Raw genomic sequence first — 21863 nt, 5'->3', positions numbered from 1 at the left:
TGCACTTTTAAAAGACTTAGGTCCTGAAGTTAAGGCCTGGTTCAAATTAAAGCCTAGAAAGATGCAGAGGAAAGTAAAGAGCACCCTTAACTTTTTCTACTGTGCCTCGAATTCTGCATCCGTAGCAAGCTGAAAATAATCCTAGACAAGGGTAGAGAGGAGAGGGGCGGGTGTTTAACCGTTTCCCCAAACCAGCCCTTTTCTGCTGCAATCGATTTAAAACTTTTATACGCCAGCCTCCCCCTGGACAGATTCAAGTGCAGTTTCTAAGCATCAGGCTGTAACAAGCAGACGAAAATACAAAACATTAATAAGGCAGAACAGATCACATAACAGTACTTAAATACTACATGAAATGCTTTGGCCGGGGACCTGAAAACTAATAATGCTGGTGACAGGCAAGTCACAGGTGGGGGCCGCTGCTGAGAAGGGGCAGCAGCCAAGCTACTCTCTTTAGTTGCTGCATTAGTATTGCTTCTGATAGGAGAGGGACCCAGAAGAGGGCCTCATCAGATGATCTTAAACAGCATGGGCAGGAAAGGCACTCCTGAGTCCCATACTTTGCAGGGCTTTTAAAGCATGCAACACCACATTGAATTTGGCCTGGAAGCAAATAGACAGCCAGCGAAGCTCTTTTGGGACCAGTGAAGTATGATTTGAATTGCTCTCTGCCTAGCAACAAAAATGACCCCCTCGTTCAGTGACTTTTCCATCCCTTGGGGTTCTGGGTGCATATTTAGCCTTATAACCACGTATCTAGAATTCTGCTGGACAAGAGTTGCCCCTGGAAAGTGGCAGGCTGGGGAAATTTTGTTTGGGGGGGGTTGTTAAGGGGGTGGGGGGTTGTTGCTGGGGATTTTTTGTTATTGGTATCTTTATTGTAGACCTTGTGATTTACGTGGAAATGGTTCAGTTTGGCTGTGTATTTTCTGGTGTTTCATTTACTGCCTCGGGCATGATTTGAACTGTGGAAAGGCGGCATACAAATAAAATTATGCATGCATGTTAAGCATGCACACAGCTGCTCCCCCCCCCCCCCCGTAGCCATCCCTTCCAGAAGTGCTTTCCTCTAACATGAGTCACCGTTGGGGATTTGTTCCATATGTTCCCATGTAACATGTAAGTAGAGGACTCTAGTCACAGTGACTGCAAAACACCAGCCACTGCAGATTGTATGCTGTATGTTGCATTACCCATGCAAGCCTCAGCACTCGGTTGCAGAGTGATGTGCATCGGTGCTTGTGTATTAAAAGAACAAGAGGAAGGAAGTGACAACAATTAGAAAAGGCTAATCCCCCCCCCCATGCACACACACACTTCACAAAACATTTCACAGCAGACACAGCCTTGACTCTTGCTTAGAACTAGTAACACATCTTGCAGCTCCTGTGTAAGTCCCAGGGTTTATTACTACAGGCTTCCTTTCCCCTGTAACTGTATTTGCCATGTGTCTTGCTGAGCCCTGAATTAATGCAGTAGACCAGAACTTTTGGTGCAAATTAGAGGCTGGACTGCGGGTATTACACAGAAATGTTTACTCACAGGAACGCAATGAACTCTGGACTGTGTGAAATCCACATTTCTTGGTTCTCTCTGTGTGGCTAAAGCCTAGTGTGGAATGTAATACCCTGATCCTTTAACCCCCTCCCACCCAGTAATTGAAAAAGTAAAGTTATAGTCCTCATGGTTCCAGGGGCCACTAACGCCTTGGCTCAAAAAAGGACAAAAGAGGACATGAATTCGTGAAACTTATGTATATGGTCATTTAGATGCAATTATAGAAATCCATTATTGTGATTTAAATAGAAAGATGCAGTCTTCCCCACTATGGTAAAATGTGCTGAGACAGGTGACCTGTATCACTTTGCTACCCAGATGCTAACTGCTGATGGGCAACTTCAAGGCACCTTCTGTTCTTGGGGTTCTTTATCTTAAAGTTGGACAGATCGTCAAGTAAAGGACTTCTTTAGATAGGCGCCTATCTTCTGACAGCCCTTCAAATGACTATAGAAGAGGACATGAACACTTAATCTGGAGAAAAGTTTCGAAATGTGTCTTGCTGCCTCTTTATGAGAAGTGTGGAGATGGGCAGAACACACAGCCTTTGTGTTCAAGGATGGCCTTTCAGTATCCTGTACAATTCCCTACTGCTGTCAGAGAGCTAGTGGTACCTTAGGGCCGGACTAAACATGACCTTAAATTTGTGAATGCATTCAGAAGCATCTGCTTTTGAACTTAAAAAATAAAAGCTGCATGGGAGGAGCTGGTTTCAGGATTGAGACTGCAGCACATGGGGAGGTGGATTAACCCTTTTTGCCCAAGCTGTGATTCCATCCCTGGAAGCTGCAAACAGGTGCTAAAACCAGCTTTCCTCCTACATAAAATAGCAGCTGGGAGGGGTGCTTTTCACTGGGACAGCACTGTGTAGGATAGATTAAACCCCTCCTCTCCCCATGCAGCAGAATCCTGATCTTGTCTCCATCATTATTACTTTGAAAGGTAACAAGGAAAGACATGTTAAATGCGTTATAATCTTGCGAAGTTTGGCCCTTTGTCTCCAGAACAGACAGTCCTACTCCATCTCAAAAATCCATATTCTCTGAAAATCTGAAGCTTGATGCAGAATGCATCTTCTTTTTTTCTGCTGAGGCTGTTCTGGCTCACCATACAGCTGCATACCAGAAGGGTCATGCCATTTTCTGGGGGGAAATGTATTATGGCCTCGTAGTTCAACAACAGGTTTGGGTTTGGATTTAGAACAGGGATGAGCAGAAGGTGGATTGGGCTATACTACGGGATCTCAGGACAATTTGCAGAAGACCATCAAGGGTTTGTCTGACCCTCAAATGTTTAACAATAGCAACAAAACAAAATTGTTTCCCACTTAAATTAGGTTACTGAAAGACTTTCATTGTGTGATAGGACTAGGAGCTCTTCTGGTGCTGAAAATGAATTCCTAAACGTAGAATATACCCAGAGGCACCCTGTTCTTAAATTCTAAGCATATGTCTTTTGCACCTGGCTCAGGTTGGCAAAACATACCCTAGTCAAAAAATAAATAAAGTGGATTTGACTGGACTGCCCTGCTTGCCCCAGATGTAGAAGACATTTATAGCCGTGTTCTATAAAGCTAAGTGGGCCAGTCTTTCCAAAGGATACGTGAAATAAAAATGACAAAGGGCTTCGTATGCTAAAAAGAGCGCTGGTGAAAACTTAGTGCTAATACGAGCCAGTGGCAGTCTTCTGCTTTAAGCTTTACCTGTTCCTTTGACACCAGAGGGAGAAAATGTCTCAAGTGCTTTCTTATCTACTTCCGTCCAACAGGAAAAGGGAAGAGACGGGAGGAAGAGACTTCTCACTTAGCTTTGTATTTGCTTTTAATTAATTGTAGGCAGCGGGTATTCCGTGTTCCAATTTATTTATTTATTTGACACAGAGGTCGACAAACGGGTCTCTGAACTACCACTGGCTTATTGGGAAAATCTGGCCACACAGTGTGTGTGCCCCATTTGGAGCGATGTTGTATTTTAAAGACTCCCACTAGAAATATGCCCAGTTCTAAGCAGAAGTGAACAGGTGAGCTGCCAGTCTTGAATGGAGTTGGTCAAATGCAACAGGAAATGCCCCCAAGAGTATTGCATTGAAAACTGGTATATTCACACACCAGATGAATTAAGGCAGCCATTTGCCAAGTAATAAACATACAGAACTGCAGTGTACGTGTGTTGCTTGGTAAGGTGGTTCCTTATTGACCTGTGAAGGGTTTAGTTTCTGATCAGGGACTTGCAGAGAAATGGTGAAGTTTAGTCTTCTTATCACATGGCTGGGTGCTATAAATATATGAAATTGTCATGTACAGAACCAGACTGTTTATCCATTTAGCTTGTCAATGTCTCCCCTGAGTGGCTGTCCAACAGGCAGAGAAGGTCTTTCCCAGTCCTGCTGCCTAGAATCATCTTAGCCAGAGACACCAAGAATTGAATTTGGGCATTCCATTCATTTCAGTGTGACGTATTACAAGTAAATATGTTATAAGACTGAAGCATTTGATGTACATACATCATCTGCCATGGTATCCTCTCCCATTCCAGCCACCCCAAACATCATATTGTTGACAGGGGTTTATGAGCCACTGCCAACTTAATTTATCAACTGAAGGCCGAGTAAATCACTGGCTCCTGTGAATTCATTCATACACATTCCATTTTTCCTTCTGGAAGAGTGGTCTGTGTGGTCTAGACAGGAAGATGAGTGTGATCGTCATTGAAGATCCTGATTTATGAGAAAAAGTGTACCACTCCCTAGAAGCAAGTTCTCTGGAAGGAGGAAACAGGCCATCCCTTCCTAGCTCCTTCGCTATGATGCAGACCACTTCTGTTTTCACAAAGTGTGGTTTGAGCTGTACTTCCCATCTTAAATCCATCAGAACCTATCCTCAAATCCAACTTCACATATGCTAGGGCTGCCATGCGTCCTACTCTGCAGAGGTCAGCCACCGCTTTTGAAGGGCTGGCAGTCCTCTATTTTAAGGTGACTTTTATTTGAGGGCTGTCTAGTGTCAAATCTGGTTTAAAAGTAAGGAACCCTAAGAAAGGAGAGCAGGAGCCCTGAAGTTGCCTATCAACAGTTAACAGCAGACTGAACTATTACCCATCACCTGTTGTTTCCTCACTAGGGTGAGCCATATTGCATTTCTCTTTAAATTATTGTCGTTGTTGTTTAGTCGGCTTAGTAGTGTTCGACTCTCCGCGACCCCATGAACCAGAGCATGCCTTGGAAACTCTCACTTTCTTCTCAAAGCTTCTCCTTTTTCATGTCCATGGAGTTTTCTTTGCAAAATAATGGAGTGGTTTGCCAGTTCCTACACCAGGTGGATCACATTTAGTCTAAACTTTCGGCTATGACCTGTCCGTCCTAGGTGGCCCTGCACAGCATAGCTCATAGCTTCTCTGAGTTATTCAAGCCCCTTCGCCACAACATGAAGGGGTAAATTATTGTAAATGTTGCTAAATTTTGCATCTACACAAATCAGTTAGTGTATGGAAATGTTATGGAAATTTGTGTTACATTTTGTTCTGTTTTTTGGGCGATGCAAACCCTCTTTATAGGCGATGCATAAGTGGCCATTCTGATATATGTTTCTTCATTGCAGGATATCACTTTTATCTCAGTCACTATCCCAGTTCATCCACTGCTTGCATTTTCTTCTTCTTTTTACCCTTTCACACATGTGGTAGAGAAGTTTTTGGCTTGATTTTTCTTCTCAGTGCAAAGCTACATCTGGTCAAGTTTGCATTTTTTAACTCCTTTCTTGGGGATATAAGGACCTGTGGGTGTTTGGGTATCTGAGTCGTAATCTCAAAAAACAGAAAGGTATGAACAAAGTTTGTTGGCATGTGTTGCGAACTGTGTAGTTTGAGCTGCATGCATAACTGTGCTATGTATACTGAGCTGGGATTTTTACCTAGGCTTTTTTATACAACATAGCCATTTCTGCACATATGGTGCTAGGCGTTTGTGCAAAATAAACATTCTTATGTATGCATACATTTATCAACATAACTATAGTTCTGAAAGTGACCTCATTTTTGCACATCCTGATGAACAAATGAGAGAATGAAGCTCATTTTAAAAAATGGTGGGAGGATAAATTTAATCATGCACACACACACACACACACACACACACATTTGCATAATCAATCTTTGCAATAAAATCAACAAGAAAAGCCTCTCCTTGTTTGCTGAATGATGTTATTTATTCATCTGCCAAAGACCAATTACAGACCAATCCAAGTCTAGCTGTGTTAATATTATAACTGTTATGCAAAAGATGGGGAAAAAATACAGTAGTCCATTTCTACCAAAAGAAAGAAATAAAATCCCAAAATAGAATATGGAAAGGTACACATCATGTCTGGCTTCTCTTTCCCCTTTTTTGGTAAATGTGACTCAAATGAGTTGATTTTTCTTCAGTCTAGTCTATATATAATATACTTTGGGCAGGGGGTGGGGAGGCTTATTGTGAACAGTTTACCTTAGGGTTCTTTTCAGGGTTACAATTTCTAAAAATATATATATATCCCACCTTTCTGTCCAGATTTTTCATTTTCTCTGAAAATGGAAACAATGGGATTAAAAATATTTATCAAAATGCAAAAATAAAGTTATAAAAAATAAAGGTCAATGGCTTGACGTTCAGCAGTGATCTTTATTCCTAAAGGTGTGTGTCTATATTAACACTGCCAAAGTGGTCAGGTGCAAAAACTTGACCTCTGTGCAAAAACGATAAACATTTTTGTGTGTGACTCAGAACACTTTCTTAGCAATGGTGACACCACATTGAGATGCTTGGTTGTGGTGGACACAGAAGACCCTGGTGACTGGTCTTCAACTCTGGAAGACATTTTTTCCTGGGGTCTGGTCTATTCATGCAGCAGAATAAGGTGGGGATAGGATGGTAGAGCCATAAGGTGGCAGAAGAGGCTAAACTGCCCCCCAGCCAAATATGTCATTATTTATCTGATTTTTTGTTTTCTAAAAACTTTTAATCTCCCCTCTGGGTGACTTACAAAAATAAGATGCAATATACAATTGCAATATAACGACGACACCCCCCCCAAAAAAAACACCCCAAATGACAGCAATAGCCACAGATCAATAAGTGCTCTGATCTAGAACATGCTTCCATTCTAGTTTGGGGACCCATATCAGTTTCTTCCTGAAAATTGCCCCCTTCTAGTGGTTATTTGCCCCAGAAGGCAAGCAGTATTTGGAGTTAACAGCACCTTCAGAAGGTGGATAGTAGCTAAGGGTAGGAGCCAAAGTATTTTTAGCAGGGGGAAGGGGGAGAGGATTATGTTCCAGATCGGGGTTCTGCAACTGCTTTTTCTTGAGAACGGAAGAGGCCATTTGAAGCAAACCTGAGTGATCGATAGACTCAGAAATGACATTTATGAACCAGAAGCAACAAAGAGTCTTTTGGCACCTTAAAGACAAAATTCATGTACATGACTTTAGTCTGTTGTTTTCAGTGGTTTTGCTTTGAGTATAACTTAACTGGAAGCAAGCTTAATAGGTGCATCGTGGGACAAGCTGCAGGAGCCTGGATCCCATCTCACCAGATGCACGAACTGTTGTTAACTAATGAGTAAAAAATGATGGGTGTTCTTCCCCCTCCACCACCGTCTGTATAAACATGTGAATAATAGGGAGCAGTTTTTGGCCTTTCTGCTTCACATAGTGCCATATATTTAGTGCTGTACGGGTGAAAGCAAGATGGATCTGAAGACTGTGTGTCTCGTGGGTTCCTCTTCATTTACCACATTGTGGGAAGGTTGCCAGCGATGCATAGATGTTGCATGTGGTCTCATGGAGGGACGGATTAATTCTTACTATGCAAGGATACCTCCTGCTGACTTTTGAAAGGGAGAACAAACAAAGAGGAACTCTTTTGACCATGGATGCCATTAGCTTAATGTTTCTGTTCTCTGATCTTCCTGTCCTGTTTGCTTTGTACGGCTTAATCAAGTTCTTTTTTTTGGTATATAATGTGGACCAAGTAATTGAAAACAAATTTAGCATGTCTCAGACCATCAAGTTCCCTTTCAGTTGGATTGCTGGCTTCGCGGTAGACATGTCTGCTTTCAATTTTCAGTGATGTGAGAAACATAGAATGAATGGCTTGATTTGTAATTGTGAATGTTAATAATGAAAGAGATATTCCCTGGTCTCAAGCCTACATAGAAATTCTGTCTCCGTTATGCTTCGTATAACAAACCCCAATTCAAAACTCCGCTGCTATTCTTTACTGAACGTTTTCATTCTCTTCTATGTGGTTGGGTTGTTTTTTGCTCTCGAAGTGCCCAATTTATTTCATGAAAACATGTGTTGTACATAGAGCACACAAATATTTGTGCAGAGAAAGATTACCATGAAAATGTCAAAACCTGCTTGTTTAAATAAACTCATATTTTAGCTGGCAATGATATTTTTTTTTGACCTGGGTGTCACTACCTCTGTCAAAACTTGTCCACAGAAGAAGATGGCAGAAATCTGGTTTATAACACAAACTTGCATTTTGCACAGTGTTCTCCTTTCATTTGTGAGTGTTTGGTTTTCACCTTGAAAGCAGAGAAGCAGAGAAATGCTTTCAGGTTTCATGTAATTCAACAATATGCAAATATTTGAGAAGCGAGTACCATATGTTGAATTACATGAAACCTGAAAGCATTTCTCTGCTTTGGCAGTTGTGTGCAAGCAACCCCAAATATCAAGTCTTTAAAGCTTTTTGGCAACTGTGGGCTCCCAAGCCAAGAGAGCAAGGGAATTGTTCATCAAACTGACGAGCTAATCTTTAGGCATGGCTGTTAACAATAACATAGGAGCCCGAGAGCTCTTCTGTACTTAGCTACACAAACTAGGGGTTTGCATATGTGTTGCTAAGGCCAGGGACCTCCCAAGGGTGGTTTGTTTGTATGTTTGTTTGTTTGTGTGTGTGTGTTTCCTTCTAGTATCCAGGTTAAAAAGCAGACAAAGTTTTAAGGAGTAGTCAAAAGGAAACGTTGTGCTTTTGGGTGACAGCCATGATGATGATAATATTGTGTAATAAAAGCAGGGTTTGTGGGAATGACTCTTGAGTTCCTTAGAAGAAGGGCAAGATGGATGGATGGATCCACAAAGAGGGGATGGGAATGTGAAATTTCACATGTTTGAGATAAGAAGGTCCCAGGTTTCCAGGTACACTTTGGGGAAATCAAGAAGAGCTGCTGCTTGTCCCTATAGCACAGCGTTTCCCAATCTACCGCCCTCCAGATGTTTCTGGACTACAACTCTCAACAACTCTAGGTCAGAGATGATGGAAGCTGTAATGGTCCAAACCACCTGGAGGACACTAGTTAGTTAGTGAAGGCTAGTTAGCCCAAAGTGAGAGAGCTCGGGGCAAACCACTCCTTCCCAGCATATGGTCATATATGATAGTTGCTGGAGAACATCACTCACAAATGTCATGGCATAATTTTCCTCTTCCGCTGCATCTGAGCCTTGTGCAAAAGAAGGTTGTGAGCATGTCCAGTCTTTTCTCAATATGTGGGATGGGGAGGGAGAGAAAGTAGTGAGCCCCTTGTGCATTTCATTTTGCTGCCTCTATGGAATCGCAAAGCGGCAAAGGAGCCTTCTTTGTGGAAAAATATATATTCTGTTTTGTTATTTTCTTCTTCTCTGTCTCTGGAGATTGTGTGTGTGCGTGTGCGTGTACAGCACACACACACACACTTCCTTGGATTTAGTATAATCACGACTGCAGATTATTTCTTCTACTGCTAGATTATTTCCAGCTATTCAGAAGCAGGAAATGCTTTGTCAGCTGGCAATCTAAACCACCAAAGACTTTGGCTCAACTTTTGACTCGATGCCTCACCTATTGAAATTAATCCTTTGGGTTTAGCTTTGAAGTTTATCCTTGGTTAGAATATCCATGCACCCAAAAGAGCCAAGAGACAGAGTTCCCCAAATATTCAGTTCTCAAAACTAAGACACAGATTGCTGATGTTCTTCTGTAGGCACTCTCTTTTCAAAGTGACTGAAGTCTGGGATTTGTTGGGAGTCATAGGAGAATTTTGTCATGCAGACTTATGAGGCTGGTGTAGTCCTGTTGTGTATAAAAATAAAAAGCAACTTTCCTAAAGATGTACAGGCTCCCTACCCTATTCCTTCCACTTTTTTTTTTTTTTTTGGTAGGATTGTCACACAGTAGAGAAAACGTTTGCCGAGTAATTGTACGAGTTATAGTCAATTAACCAATTAAATCGGGGTAAATTTGCATATGAGGAAAATAGTTCTAGAGTAAAATAAAGAACATGCTTTATTTTACACATATGTGCTGAAACAAACATCATCTGGTAAGAGGCATTCATTCTCCCATCTTTCATGCCTCTTTTATTATGGTGCATGCTACTGAAACTTTTTATAAGTGCTTACTTAAAAAAAACCCAAAAATAACCAAAACTTTAAAATATAAAATTTGCTGCCTAATTAATCAGTGGCACCTATTTAGTCAGTCAAAAATGTTTTTAATGATTAAACTAACTCATTGACTATGTCTTTGGAATGCACCAGAAATAGCCCAGATCCACTCATATCTGTTCATTCATGCAAATGCCATTTGCTTTGATTAGGAAGAGCTAAGCTGAGCTGCTTATTTTAAAGTTTTTATTGTTTTCATTATATCTTTCCCTTCCTCCCAAAGAAACCTAGGGAGGCAAACAATAAGTAATAAAACAATAAAAGCATCCTGAAAACGATTCCAATGCAGATGCAGACTGTATGATGAAAGGTTCAAACAAGCTCCCCCTATGCCATCTCCTAACGATGTAATTTGAGGATTTGTAAAATGTTTTTACAAAAGGCGCTTTAGATTTGTTTTGCACAAGAGCAACAGGTAACAGTCCTGTGAAGAAGGTTAGGATAAGAATGAGTGACTTGCCGAAAGCTACCAAGGAATGTCATACTTGAGGAAAGATTAGAACATGGATTTCCAAAATAAACTACTCCCAAGGCCTGCAGTGTTAACCACCCATGAGAAGGGTCAGAGGTTTCTAGAAAACGGCTGGGGATTTCACAAGGGAGCCTTTGGCTGGTTATATGATGGTTTTTTAAATGTGTTAGGTGTTTTTGTTTTTGTTGTAGTTATGTTATGTATTTTGTGTTTTACATTGTAGACCACCCTGTGATCTTTGGATGAGGATAATAATAATAATAATAATAATAATAATAATAATAGATGCAACATTCTGAACCTGAATTTATTCTAGCCTTGCAAAGTTAGACGACAAAAGTTAATAACTTCTAAATATTTTTCACTAGCCAGCATGCTCTTGGTCATTGGTAGCACATCAATAAACTGAAGGAAAGACACACACACACGTTTTTATAAAAGCTTCAAGTCTAGTCATCTAGAGGTGATCCTCACTTGCTCAAGGTGATCAAACAAGTTACTACTGTACTTATATATATAGATAGATATCTCTTTCTGATACTATTTATATTTTGATATGATGCCTATTCCATTTGTCACTGAAATGATGATGTAATGATTTGGTCTTTTGCCAGCTTCATGGATACATGGACAACAAGCCCCTAGGTCTTCAGATCTTCATTGGGACAGCAGACGAGCGGATTCTTAAACCACATGCTTTCTACCAAGTCCATCGCATTACAGGGAAAACTGTCACCACCACCAGCTATGAGAAAATAATTGGCAACACCAAAGTGCTGGAGATTCCCCTGGAGCCAAAAAACAACATGAAAGCAACGTAAGAGTGCTATTATGAAAAGTGTCTTGTTACAAGATATTAATGGAACAAAACGAGGCTTAATGTTAGTGCAGAAGGCACCTGCATTTAGCTTGAACAAAAAATACTCAAGTGCGAAAGACTTACAGTGACCCAGGCTTGATTCACAGTATATGTGATCTGTATGAAAAAGCTGCCCGGTTCCATCCCTTCCATCTCTACTTAAAAGGATCAGGCCTGAGACTCTGGAGGTCTCCTGTCATTTAGAGTAGACACAAGTAGCAAGGTAGATGAACCATTGATCTCACCTGTTTATGAGGCAGTTTCCTTCTGAGCCTTTTCCAAAAGGGGCAGACTTCTGCAGAATCATTGTGGGTGATGATACTGGGCCCTAGGAGCGATTCAATACCTGTTGGAGGCAGGAATGCTTCTGAATACTAGTTGCCTGAAACCACAGGAGGGGAGAGTGCTCTTGTGCTTGAATCCTGCTTTTGGGTTTCCCACCTGCATCTAGTTGGCAACTGTGTGAACAGGATGCTAAGCTAGATGGGTCAGTAGCCTGATCCAGGAGGCTCTTCTTTCGTTGCTATGTTCATGTCTCAGTGCGCATTTGAATTTCAGTCCTACTCTAACGACTACACCACACTGATTCTTTAATTTTAAATGTATCTTTTAGAACATGGCACCATTGGGGCGATGTTTTGGGAGTCAAAAAGCCCTGTTCTCCCAGGCCTTTTAATTAAGTAGGTCAGGGCAGTCTGTTTTTAATCATGTTTTTTTTAAGTGCAGTGAGGTGGTTGTTGTTGTTGTACTTAGGCAGTTCCTGGTTTTATGTTTTATTTTCTGATGAAAAGTGACCTTTAAATCCATCGTTGTAATCAGTGAGGTAAAAACAAAATGCTCATCTTTCCCACCTTGCAAATGTGTTCAGGAATCATTGGGTTGTTAATTCTGTGGTCGGGTATTAACTGAGGTTTTGGCTTGTTCCGCAGCATTGACTGTGCAGGGATCCTCAAGCTGAGAAATGCAGACATTGAACTGCGGAAAGGGGAGACGGACATCGGCCGGAAGAACACCCGCGTGCGACTGGTCTTCCGTGTGCACATCCCCGAATCCAGTGGCAGGATTGTTTCCTTGCAAGTGGCATCCAACCCCATTGAATGCTGTAAGTTGCGTTTTCTCTGTAACTTCACTATTGTCTGATCAGCGGCGATATTTTCCATGCTGCAACCTCTCTGTATCCTGTGCGTCGATCCTTAATTAGCTGAAGAAAGCATGTCTTGAAACCTGTGCATAATTACCTGGGGGTAAGTCCCATTGAAATCAGGAGGACTCACGGTCAAATTACACATTATGTTAGCTATTCAGATGTGCTGTTAAGTGCAAGGGTTTTCTTTATATATGTATATAAATGCTAGTGATTCTGGGATCTTAGCATGGTGGTGAAACGACTTACCACCTCTACCCACTGTAGTCTTGAGGTAGTATTCAACTAAATAGTTGCACTAGCACATGAATTGACACTAGTAGAATGGGATTTGTAGTTTGGCCCTTACTTTTCAGTAGACAAGGAATAAAAAATCATAGAATCACAGAGTTGGAAGGGACCCTGAGAGTCATCTACTCCCAACACCTTGTAATGCAGGAATCTCAACCATCCATGATAGATAGCCATCTAACATTTGCTTAAAAACCTCCAGTGAAGGTAAGTCCACCACCTTCTGAGGAAGTCTGTTCCACTGTTGCTCTTACTGTCACAAAGTTCTTCATGATGTTTAGTCGGAATCTCATTTCTTGTAACTTGAAGCCATTGGTTTGGGTCCTACCCTCTGGAGCAGGAGAAAACAAGCTTGCCCTTAAGATATTTGAAGATGGCTATCGTATCTCCTCTCAGTCTCCTCTTTTCCAGGCTAAACGTACCCAGCTCCCTCAACTGTTCCTCATAAGGCTTGGTTTCCAGACCCTTGATCATCTTGGTTGCCCTCCTGCACACGTTCCAACCTCTCAATAGCCTTCTTAAATTGTGGCACCTGGAACTGGACACCGTACTCCAAATGTGGTGTGACCAATGCAGAACTGAGTGGTCCTATTACTTCCCTTGACCTCAACACTATACTTCTGTTGATGCAATCTAGAATAGCATTAGCTTTTTTTACTGCTGCACCACACTGTTGATTCACGTTAACCTTGTGGGTCCACTAAGATCACTAGATTATTTTCACATGTCCTACTGTTTAGAATTAGGCAGTGCAGCTTTAATACAAATTGATAACAGAAAGATGCTGCTAATCCCTTGACTCATTAGAGTACAATTGAAATTATGGAGGTACTTCCAGAACAGATAGAAATCTGAGATTTGGTACACAAGTTGTCAAAGATCTCCTGATTATCTGAAAAGTCTGAAAATGAGACAATTTTTATGACTCTCACTCTGAACACATCATATTCAGACTGTTTTTGGGCAGTACTCCAATAGACAGCAGGACAAGCAGCGCATGAGATTGACGAGAGGGGTGTGGGAGTTTCCCTTTTGCACTCTTTGATAAGCCCCACATTGGAGAAGAGGGGATTTCCACTGGATGTCTCAGTGACTGCCGAATGTGGGCTATACTCTCTCAGCAGATCTCCCATGGAGAAAATGTTCTTGGCCCTAGCATATGTTCATCCCACCGGAGATCTCATTTCCAGCTATCATCCTTTCAGTGTAGGAGGTTTGCATCAGGAACGAAGGGTGCTCGGTGTCTTCACAGGATGGGACCTGTGGAAGGGCCTCCATTCTGGCACATCCAGAGATTCTTAGTCATTTTTGGAGGGCTTGCGCTTCTGAGTCTCTTTGCTCATCCGGTGATGCTTTATTGTTAGTAACCTGAGCTTTCTCAGTGGTTTGGGGATTTCACAGAGTCATAACGAACCATTTTCACTTCTTTTATTGTGTGACTCACAGTAGTGTACAAAACCATGCTGTAGCAATAAACTGCCTGAGAAAGTTTACTTAAAAGACCCACTCTGTGGCTTTTGATTGTAATGTAATCGTTCCCCTAAGGGAGCAGTGGGGAACCTGCAGCCTCTCAATGTAACTCTTATCATTTTCCACCACTGGCCTTCTTGGCTAGGACTAATGAGAGCTGGAGTCCAGCAACATTTTATGGCCACAGGCTCCCCATCCCTGCCCTGAGACACATCTGCACTGGAGATTCTCCCTGTTTCAACATGTTGTTTAGGCTGCAATCTGAACCTCTGAAAAACGCGTCCTTTTGAGGATCCCCAGTGACATGGCAGGGCGAAATGTCTTTGCCCTGTGCATCCCTTTGATGATTGCCAGGGTGCCTTCCCGGAAGGCGTTTTGGCGATCTCTGCCAGGAACACAGCAGGGCAAAGCATCTTCGCCCTGGTGCATCCTCTGCAAGAGACGCAGCAGGGCCAAATGTCTTTGCCCTGCCACATCCCTTTCACAAAGGTAAGGTGGCTGGCGGTGTGTGGAGAGATGGCAGGCCAAGTCAACCTGGCTGGGTTGGAGGGGTGTCGCACATGTGATGTCATGCACGCACGATGCCCCCCCCGCCGCCGCCGCTGCCTCCTGTGCAATTCGGCACCTCTGGCAGATGCTCTATCACTGAGATATACCATTTCTCTTAATGGCACCACTCACTAAGAAGAGGAAGCTCCAAGGTTTGTGAAAGAATAAAATATTTTTTTTGGGGGGGGGAAACCCTAACTGAGTCGGACATCCCAAAGCACCTTAATGGGGACTGTGCATGCTTAAGGGACACAAAATATTAATTATTGGAGAAAATTAAGAAAATTCAGGGTTGCATCCAACTAAGTCATACTTGGAGCAGACTCATGACTAACTTAAGGTCATTTGTTTCAGTGGGTCTGTTCTGAGCATGGCTTGGTCCGATGCGACTACAGTGGTACCTCCGGTTGCTCACAGGATCCGTTCCGGAGCTCTGGTCGGATCCTGAGGAATTCGCAACTGGACGTGCCTGTTCTGCGCATGCGTGTGGTGCGGTAGAGCGCTTCTGCACATGCACGTGCAGCAAAACCCGGAAAAATACTTCCGGGTTTGCCGTGTGCGTAACCTGAAGGATATGCAACCAGAGGTGTGCGTATCCAGAGGTACTATTGTATATGGGCGGAATTTGACATGGCGCTATACTGGATCAGCGCAAGTGTGTCAGCTTGGCAGACAGAGCAAACCTCCCACCCATCTTGCCATGCGCTGTTGTGGGGGTTCTCCTGACATCCTCCCCAAGCAAGTTTTAGGGAGAATGAGGGCACATAGAGGTAGAAGAGGGAAGAAAAGCCCTGTTGCAGAAGTAGAAGCCCCTTAAGGCAATAAACCAGCTGTTGTTGCTTTATTCTCTCCTGTAAACCTGTTCTCATTGTAAATATTATTTTGGCAAAAGTATATTTACTTCTAAAAAGGTGTCCATTTGAGTGATTTAGACGTTTCCCCAGTCTTCAGAAAGTTGGTTTATGCCAATGAATTTTGGTCAAATATTTTGTTTCCTTTTAATTAGCTTCCTTGGAAGTTTCCTTTTTTTTGTTTGTTTGTTTCCTCCTCTCCAACTCAGTTTCCCTATAAAATTAGATATTCTGCATTAACGATATGTGGCGCAGTTGTAAATTCAGTGGAAAGAAATAGTCAGTGTAAAGAATGTATTCATCTTGGCAGGCTTTCTATGGCTTTCTTGCTAGCGGATAGATTATCAACAGTAGGCTAGCGGCTAGTTTAAGCGTAGCAAAGAACCATACTTGTGACTCCCAGGAGATTAATCTGCCTGCCGTTTTCAGGCAGCATGCTATGAACACTCTGCATTTTCAGTAGCTCCTCCAGTGAACTCTGAAAAGCGTACCTCTTGCTTTAAAAAAATGCATTATTTTAATGTTACAGCTGCTCTAATAAAACCTTTGTTATGGCTACGCTCATAAAGACTTTGTATCTAGGAACCTATGCTGAAAACGAATGATGCAAATCAGTGGAATAAATGCAAATAGGCTTACTTTTCACAAACACATTTTGTTTGCATGGTTCTTTCTGAACTCAGTCTTTAATCTCTTGTGATAGAGAGAGTTGTAAAGACTGGCATAGTGGCAGGAAGAGTAGTATAGTCTTAGTCCCATCAGGGAAAAAAGCAGGGTATGAATCAGTATAATAATAACAATGACAGTAACAATAGCAGTAACAGTAAGTAAGTAAGTAAAATAACTGAGTAATATTCTAGGAAAACTGAGTAATATTCTAGGAAAAGCTTCTTCAGGAACTTTGCTTTTACTATTAAAATGAATATTTCTAGCTTGTCTGGTACCAGTGGTGGCCAGAGTGAGGTGCAGTTTAGAAGAGGCATTTCCCAAAGATTCAGAAATAAAAGTAGATCTTGGTTAAGTCTTTCACTAGTCTTTCCAAAGCCATTTGCACACTGCCTTCTTCTAAAAATGCATCTTACTAGAACTAGAAACGGCAATAGCTTTCATTTATGCATTTTAAATAGTTGGACAGTCATCTGGCTAACAGAAGATGCAAAGACCTTTGGGTCTCGTTGGGCTTCTTTCCCCCTTTGAGTTTAGAATGAGCAGGAAGTGGGAGGGATAAAAAAAAGTCTGACATGAACTACAAAGTTATTCTGGGTTTATTCTGGTGTGATTGCCTACACAGGAATCAAGGGTTGGGTACGGCACATAGTGAAATACAAGGCTGCATTTTGCTTGCTGGTCATCCTGTTTGAGGAGTTGCCGGGGTTCTGTCTCTTCCAGTAATTGCTATCGCCAAGGAATTCAAGCAGAATAAAAATTAAAAACCCAAGGTGGTGCATGGTTATAGCACAGTGGGTTTTAATCTCAAGAGATCACTTCCATGAAGGTTTAAGAAGAAGTACTTTATTGAGTCTACTAAGACATTCTGATAGTTAACCCTGCCTGCTATTAATCTCCTTCTTCGTAGTGTTGGTGTTCTTAAAAAAAATCATAATACCCAGGTTTAGTGATCCCTTCTTATCTATCTTTACTGCTACTTACATGTCTTCCTGAGAAAGGCTGAAGAGAGATATTGGTTTTGGATTTTTGTGATGTTGCAGTTAGGGTGTCAGCAATATCTTCATGAAGGGCTCCCAAATTCTGCTTGGAATAAGTGAAGCAAATGCCTACCCATTTTATTATTTGCAGAATTTATTACAGTTGCAATATTTGGGCTCTTGCAGAAACCAAAAGAAGGAAAGAAAGGTTTCGAATTGGTGAGAAAGTGGTATCCGGGTGGATTTTTCGTAAAGCGGGCAAAATGTCTGAGAAAATGTCTGAATTTTTTTGGAGACGTTGCCCAAAAAGCTCAACAACTTTTTGAAATATGGCAACCCTAGGATAGAGCAACTGCCCTTGGCAATATGGAATTCACAGCCACAAAATGTGGCAATGACTCACACAATCTCAGTCTAACCATACCTGTCACTGAACATGTTGCATAGGGTAAAGCTGGGATTAAAATAATAATAATAAAACCAAGCAAAGGGGGGCCTAATCTAGACTGAGACTACAGCTGCAATCATCCCTAAACCCATGCACATGCATAATCTGTAGATCACTGGTTAGTGTGTAATGCTAGGGACATCTTTCTTGACCTAAAGCAGCTCGCAATACAAGAACAAGACTATATATTAATGCATTATTACAATCAACAGTCTAACACCAGTTCATTTCAAAGCAAATAATAATGCTCCAAATATAAGAATTGATTTCAGTAGTGGTAACGTTGTAACATTTTAAATGTATTGCGATATACGTCATTAAAACGCAATACAAATTGATAGGTTTTATCAGTTGTTGCAATACAGAAGCCAGAGTCGGATTGCCATAAAAATTTCCAGTCCACTGCAGTCAGGTATGAATAAATAATATCACCAGCAGCCAGTTTCTCTAAAGTGCCAAGAGCAGGAAATAGCAACCAGATTTTTTTGCAGCCGGCGGTGCAGTAGTTTAAATGGAAGCTGCATGTGTCTGCTGTTTCTGAATGTCAGGAGTTGGAGGGGCGTGCGGCGGATGACAACCCCAGGAGGCTCTTCTTGCCTTCATGTTCTTGCCATTTCTTGGAAGCATCTGAGTAGCCACTGCTGAAAATAGGATGTTGAATGAGATGACCTTCGGTCTGATCCAATAGGGTTCTCGTTCTCTTCTTAGTACACACCTCCCTGATTAATTTCCAGTCCTTCACCAACTAATGTTGACAAACGCTCTCTTCACTTCTAGATGTGGGCTAGATGTTCCATTTACAAACTGGAGAGGCTCTGCTTCCATAAGCCAAATTCAATGCCAGATTCAGGAGCTTTGTGGCACCCTACCTTCATGTTAAGAATTTCTCCTACTCCATCAAGCCTCAGGATCATTGAGAGCTGCTACTAGTAATAATATTCAGAAATACAGCCTTCATGATTGCTGCCATTCCCTGTTACATTTTGTGACTACCGACTTTAGCAGCATCAGATGGGTATAGCCAGGGCTTTGGGCATGCTATGAGAATGCAAAATGTGCAACATTGGCTACTTCCCTGAGAATCTAAATCTTTACCTGTTTGTTTTTAAAGCACATTTCTAATCTTTAAGGGTAAGGATGTGCTTTAAAGTATGTGGACAATGCCTGATGAAATCTCAAAATCCAGAACGGTACCCATAAGAGTAGCCAGGGATAGGAATGTAAAGATCGGTCCATTTCGGCTATCTCAGTTTCTCATTTCCCCAATCTTAAATTCAGGTTTCTACTGGCATTTTTAATGCAAGTTTCTCCTAATAATACATTTTTGTCTTCAGTTTTGACTAATCTACTCATTTTTGTAAGCGCTTTCTCATAACATTCATTTCTATACGCATTTCCCTGTTATATATGCGTTTTTGTAAATGTTGATTGGAGAACTGCATCACAAAATATAAATAAGTGTGACTTCTGAAAGTTGGTTGAGCTTTGGTTCTCATGTTGCTTTGGAAACAACAGGCTCAATAAATTCAACCTTAAATGTGAATTGCATTTTTCCTCCATCCCTGCTTGGGACACATAGCTCTTTCCCTGTTTCTGTGAGAAGAATACAAAAGAGGAGGAATCGTGTAAATTTGTATAAATGTGCTCAGGCTGCATAAATGTATACAGTCTACTTGTTGCTTCAGTTACACCAAGCCCTGGGCTTTGCCATCACACCGAGCATGTGAACTTCCCTCTGGCATTTCCTTGACACAGAGTCAAAAATATTGCTGGTGAACTTGCTCTTGAAGCAGCCTAGCAGGTTGACTGGCTTATGTGTCCTAGCCTTCCTGGTTCTCCCCACGTTAAGCCAAATTATTTTGCTTCCCTATTTTGGCCCCTTTCTCTTGCAATTCTGAGGCTCAGGAAACAAAACTCAGCGGAGATCCTGATAACCGCAGTTCCCTTTTTTGTTTCCCTTCCACTGCTGGCCATAATGTAATTTTTGGCACGGACGACCCGTAACATCTTGATTTGCAGGCGGTCAAATAAAATACAGAAAGAAAAACCCCCCTCACGCCCCCAGTGCCATTAGCAGAGTTGACATGCTGTTTCAAGGCAAAAGTGAGTGTTTCGCCTAGCATTTGCTTTCCTGCATTATGTCAGTGGCTGTTGCTATTGAAAGTAAACACCCCAACGGGATAAGTCAACAGTGTTATGTTTATACAGAGCTCATAAACTACAGTAGCTGTTGGTCTGCTTTATGGAGTGCCAGCCCCTGAGGGGAAGAGAAGGAGCAGTGTGAAATTACTGCCTGCATTTCACCTATCCTGAGCTTTAGAAACAGTGAATTTACTGGGGATTAATTTAATAGAGCATACAAAAGAAAACAAGCTTGGTCCGAATGATACCAAGGTATCTGTTTGCGTTACTCCCTTCCGTACACGAGAACGCCAAGGAGGCTAACGACAGACTCTCATTCCTTTTCATATCTTTCCGTCCGTCCAAATTTGGAATCTAAAAATACAGTTTAAAATAGAAGCTACAGGGTGGGTGGCCCTCATTTTTTTTCCAAACAAGACACATAAAACCAAATTTAAATACACATCAACAACCAGAAGGCAATTTCCACAACACATTGTCAACAGATAAGATTTAACAAATACATAACACACACATACCCGCTCCAACAACCACAGTTAGACACTCCCTGTGATAGCAGATTAAGACATAATGGTTACAGGTAACAGTGGCAACAAAATGGACAAGTTCCTCCTGCATTCATGTAGCTTCCAGCTATGTTGGGCTGGTACTCATGGTTGTTTAAAGTGGATTTGATGCATCTGATGGGTAAATGTTCTTTGCGACATCCACACATTGTCCTAATCCAAGTGGCAGCCCGCATTTCCTCTCATTTAACTAATATTTTCCTTCCAGTAGCACCTTAGAGACCAACTAAGTTTGCTATTGGTATGAGCTTTCGTGTGCATGCACACTTCTTCAGATACCAATAACAAACTTAGTTGGTCTCTAAGGTGCTACTGGAAGGAATTTTTTTATTTTGTTTCGACTACGGCAGACCAACACGGTTACCTGCCTGAAACTAATATTTTCCTGATCCACTGATACTGGAGTAAGGGAGGGGGTGGAATGTCCAACATAAAATCTCAAATTACCTGAATGGATGTTCTGTTGTGTGACTCGGCTTTCTTTTTAAGCAAGTCTGATGACTTTTTTGCTGGGTGCAAAATCACCACACACCCTACTTCCATTGGCGAGGCACTAGCGGCAGGGCTGGACACAACACACACATTTTTTAAAATCTGCTGCTTTGTGCTGTTCTAGACTTATCAGAAAACTTGCATCTAAAAAAATTAAAATAAAATGGGTCATGCTCTCAGGTAAACGGATGCCTGTGCACACGCCTACAATAGAGCTCATGTTTCTGTAACTCAGAGGGTAGAGAACTAACAGGGCTGCCATACATCTGGGATTTGTCGGTCAAAAATAATGTCCAGGCGGAATTTCCAAAATTTGGTAAAAATGTCTGGGGAAACCCAGGCGTATGGCAACCCAAGTCGGAAGTGTTGGTTTTTTGCCGATTTTCCTCAACAATAGCTCAAAAACTTCATTTAAAAAGAGATTTTGAGAGATAAAAAGCTCATCAACTTTGCTAAAAAAACCTCAACAACTTTTTGAAATTTGGCAACCCTAGAACTAGTAATTGAGGGGAAGGAACATAGCACAAATACATCCCATTGAGAATTGTCCACCAGTGTGGATGGGAAGCACTGAGATAGAGTTCAATTGAAAGTGCTTATGTATGGACGAATGAGCACAAAAGCACACATGGAAAAATCAGATTTGTGCGACTCTGGTGTGTACACAGCCTTAGGATTTGTGGCCTTCAGGAAGTAAAGGATTTTGTTCACAATCTGTTGCACTTTCCCACACAAGGTTTTTAAGTAGAATTTCCAGACAGGAATTCCCAACACTGGAAAGGTAGTGGAAGTGTGTTCCCTTCTTATGGGTAGGGACACATGTGACTCATGAAGTAGCTCTCTTTGTGTTGGCAGTGCAAAAGAGTAGAAATAAATTGGTTGCACAAAATGTGGTTAGGTATTACAGCTCA

The 21863-nt window shown here is 41.7% G+C and overlaps 1 protein-coding gene across 6 annotated transcripts in view; it reads left to right on the top strand.

Annotated features, from left to right (window-relative positions):
* The window catches only part of NFATC2 (nuclear factor of activated T cells 2), a gene marked incomplete at its 3' end in the record, with an annotated part of 137225 nt that overhangs the window by 36045 nt on the left and 79317 nt on the right, over positions 1–21863 (top strand). For all 6 annotated transcript variants that reach the window (XM_083618494.1, XM_083618495.1, XM_083618496.1 and 3 more), the window contains exons 4-5: positions 11109–11311; positions 12283–12455. In XM_083618494.1, coding sequence (XP_083474620.1) covers positions 11109–11311; positions 12283–12455 — 376 coding nt within the window. The remainder of the gene's footprint in view (positions 1–11108; positions 11312–12282; positions 12456–21863) is intronic.

This window comes from Podarcis filfolensis, assembly GCF_964270895.1.
Source record: "Podarcis filfolensis genome assembly, chromosome: 6".
NCBI lineage: Eukaryota > Metazoa > Chordata > Lepidosauria > Squamata > Lacertidae > Podarcis > Podarcis filfolensis.
The sequence above is the reverse complement of the archived record's forward strand: the minus strand, read 5'-3'. Positions and strand labels throughout refer to the sequence as shown.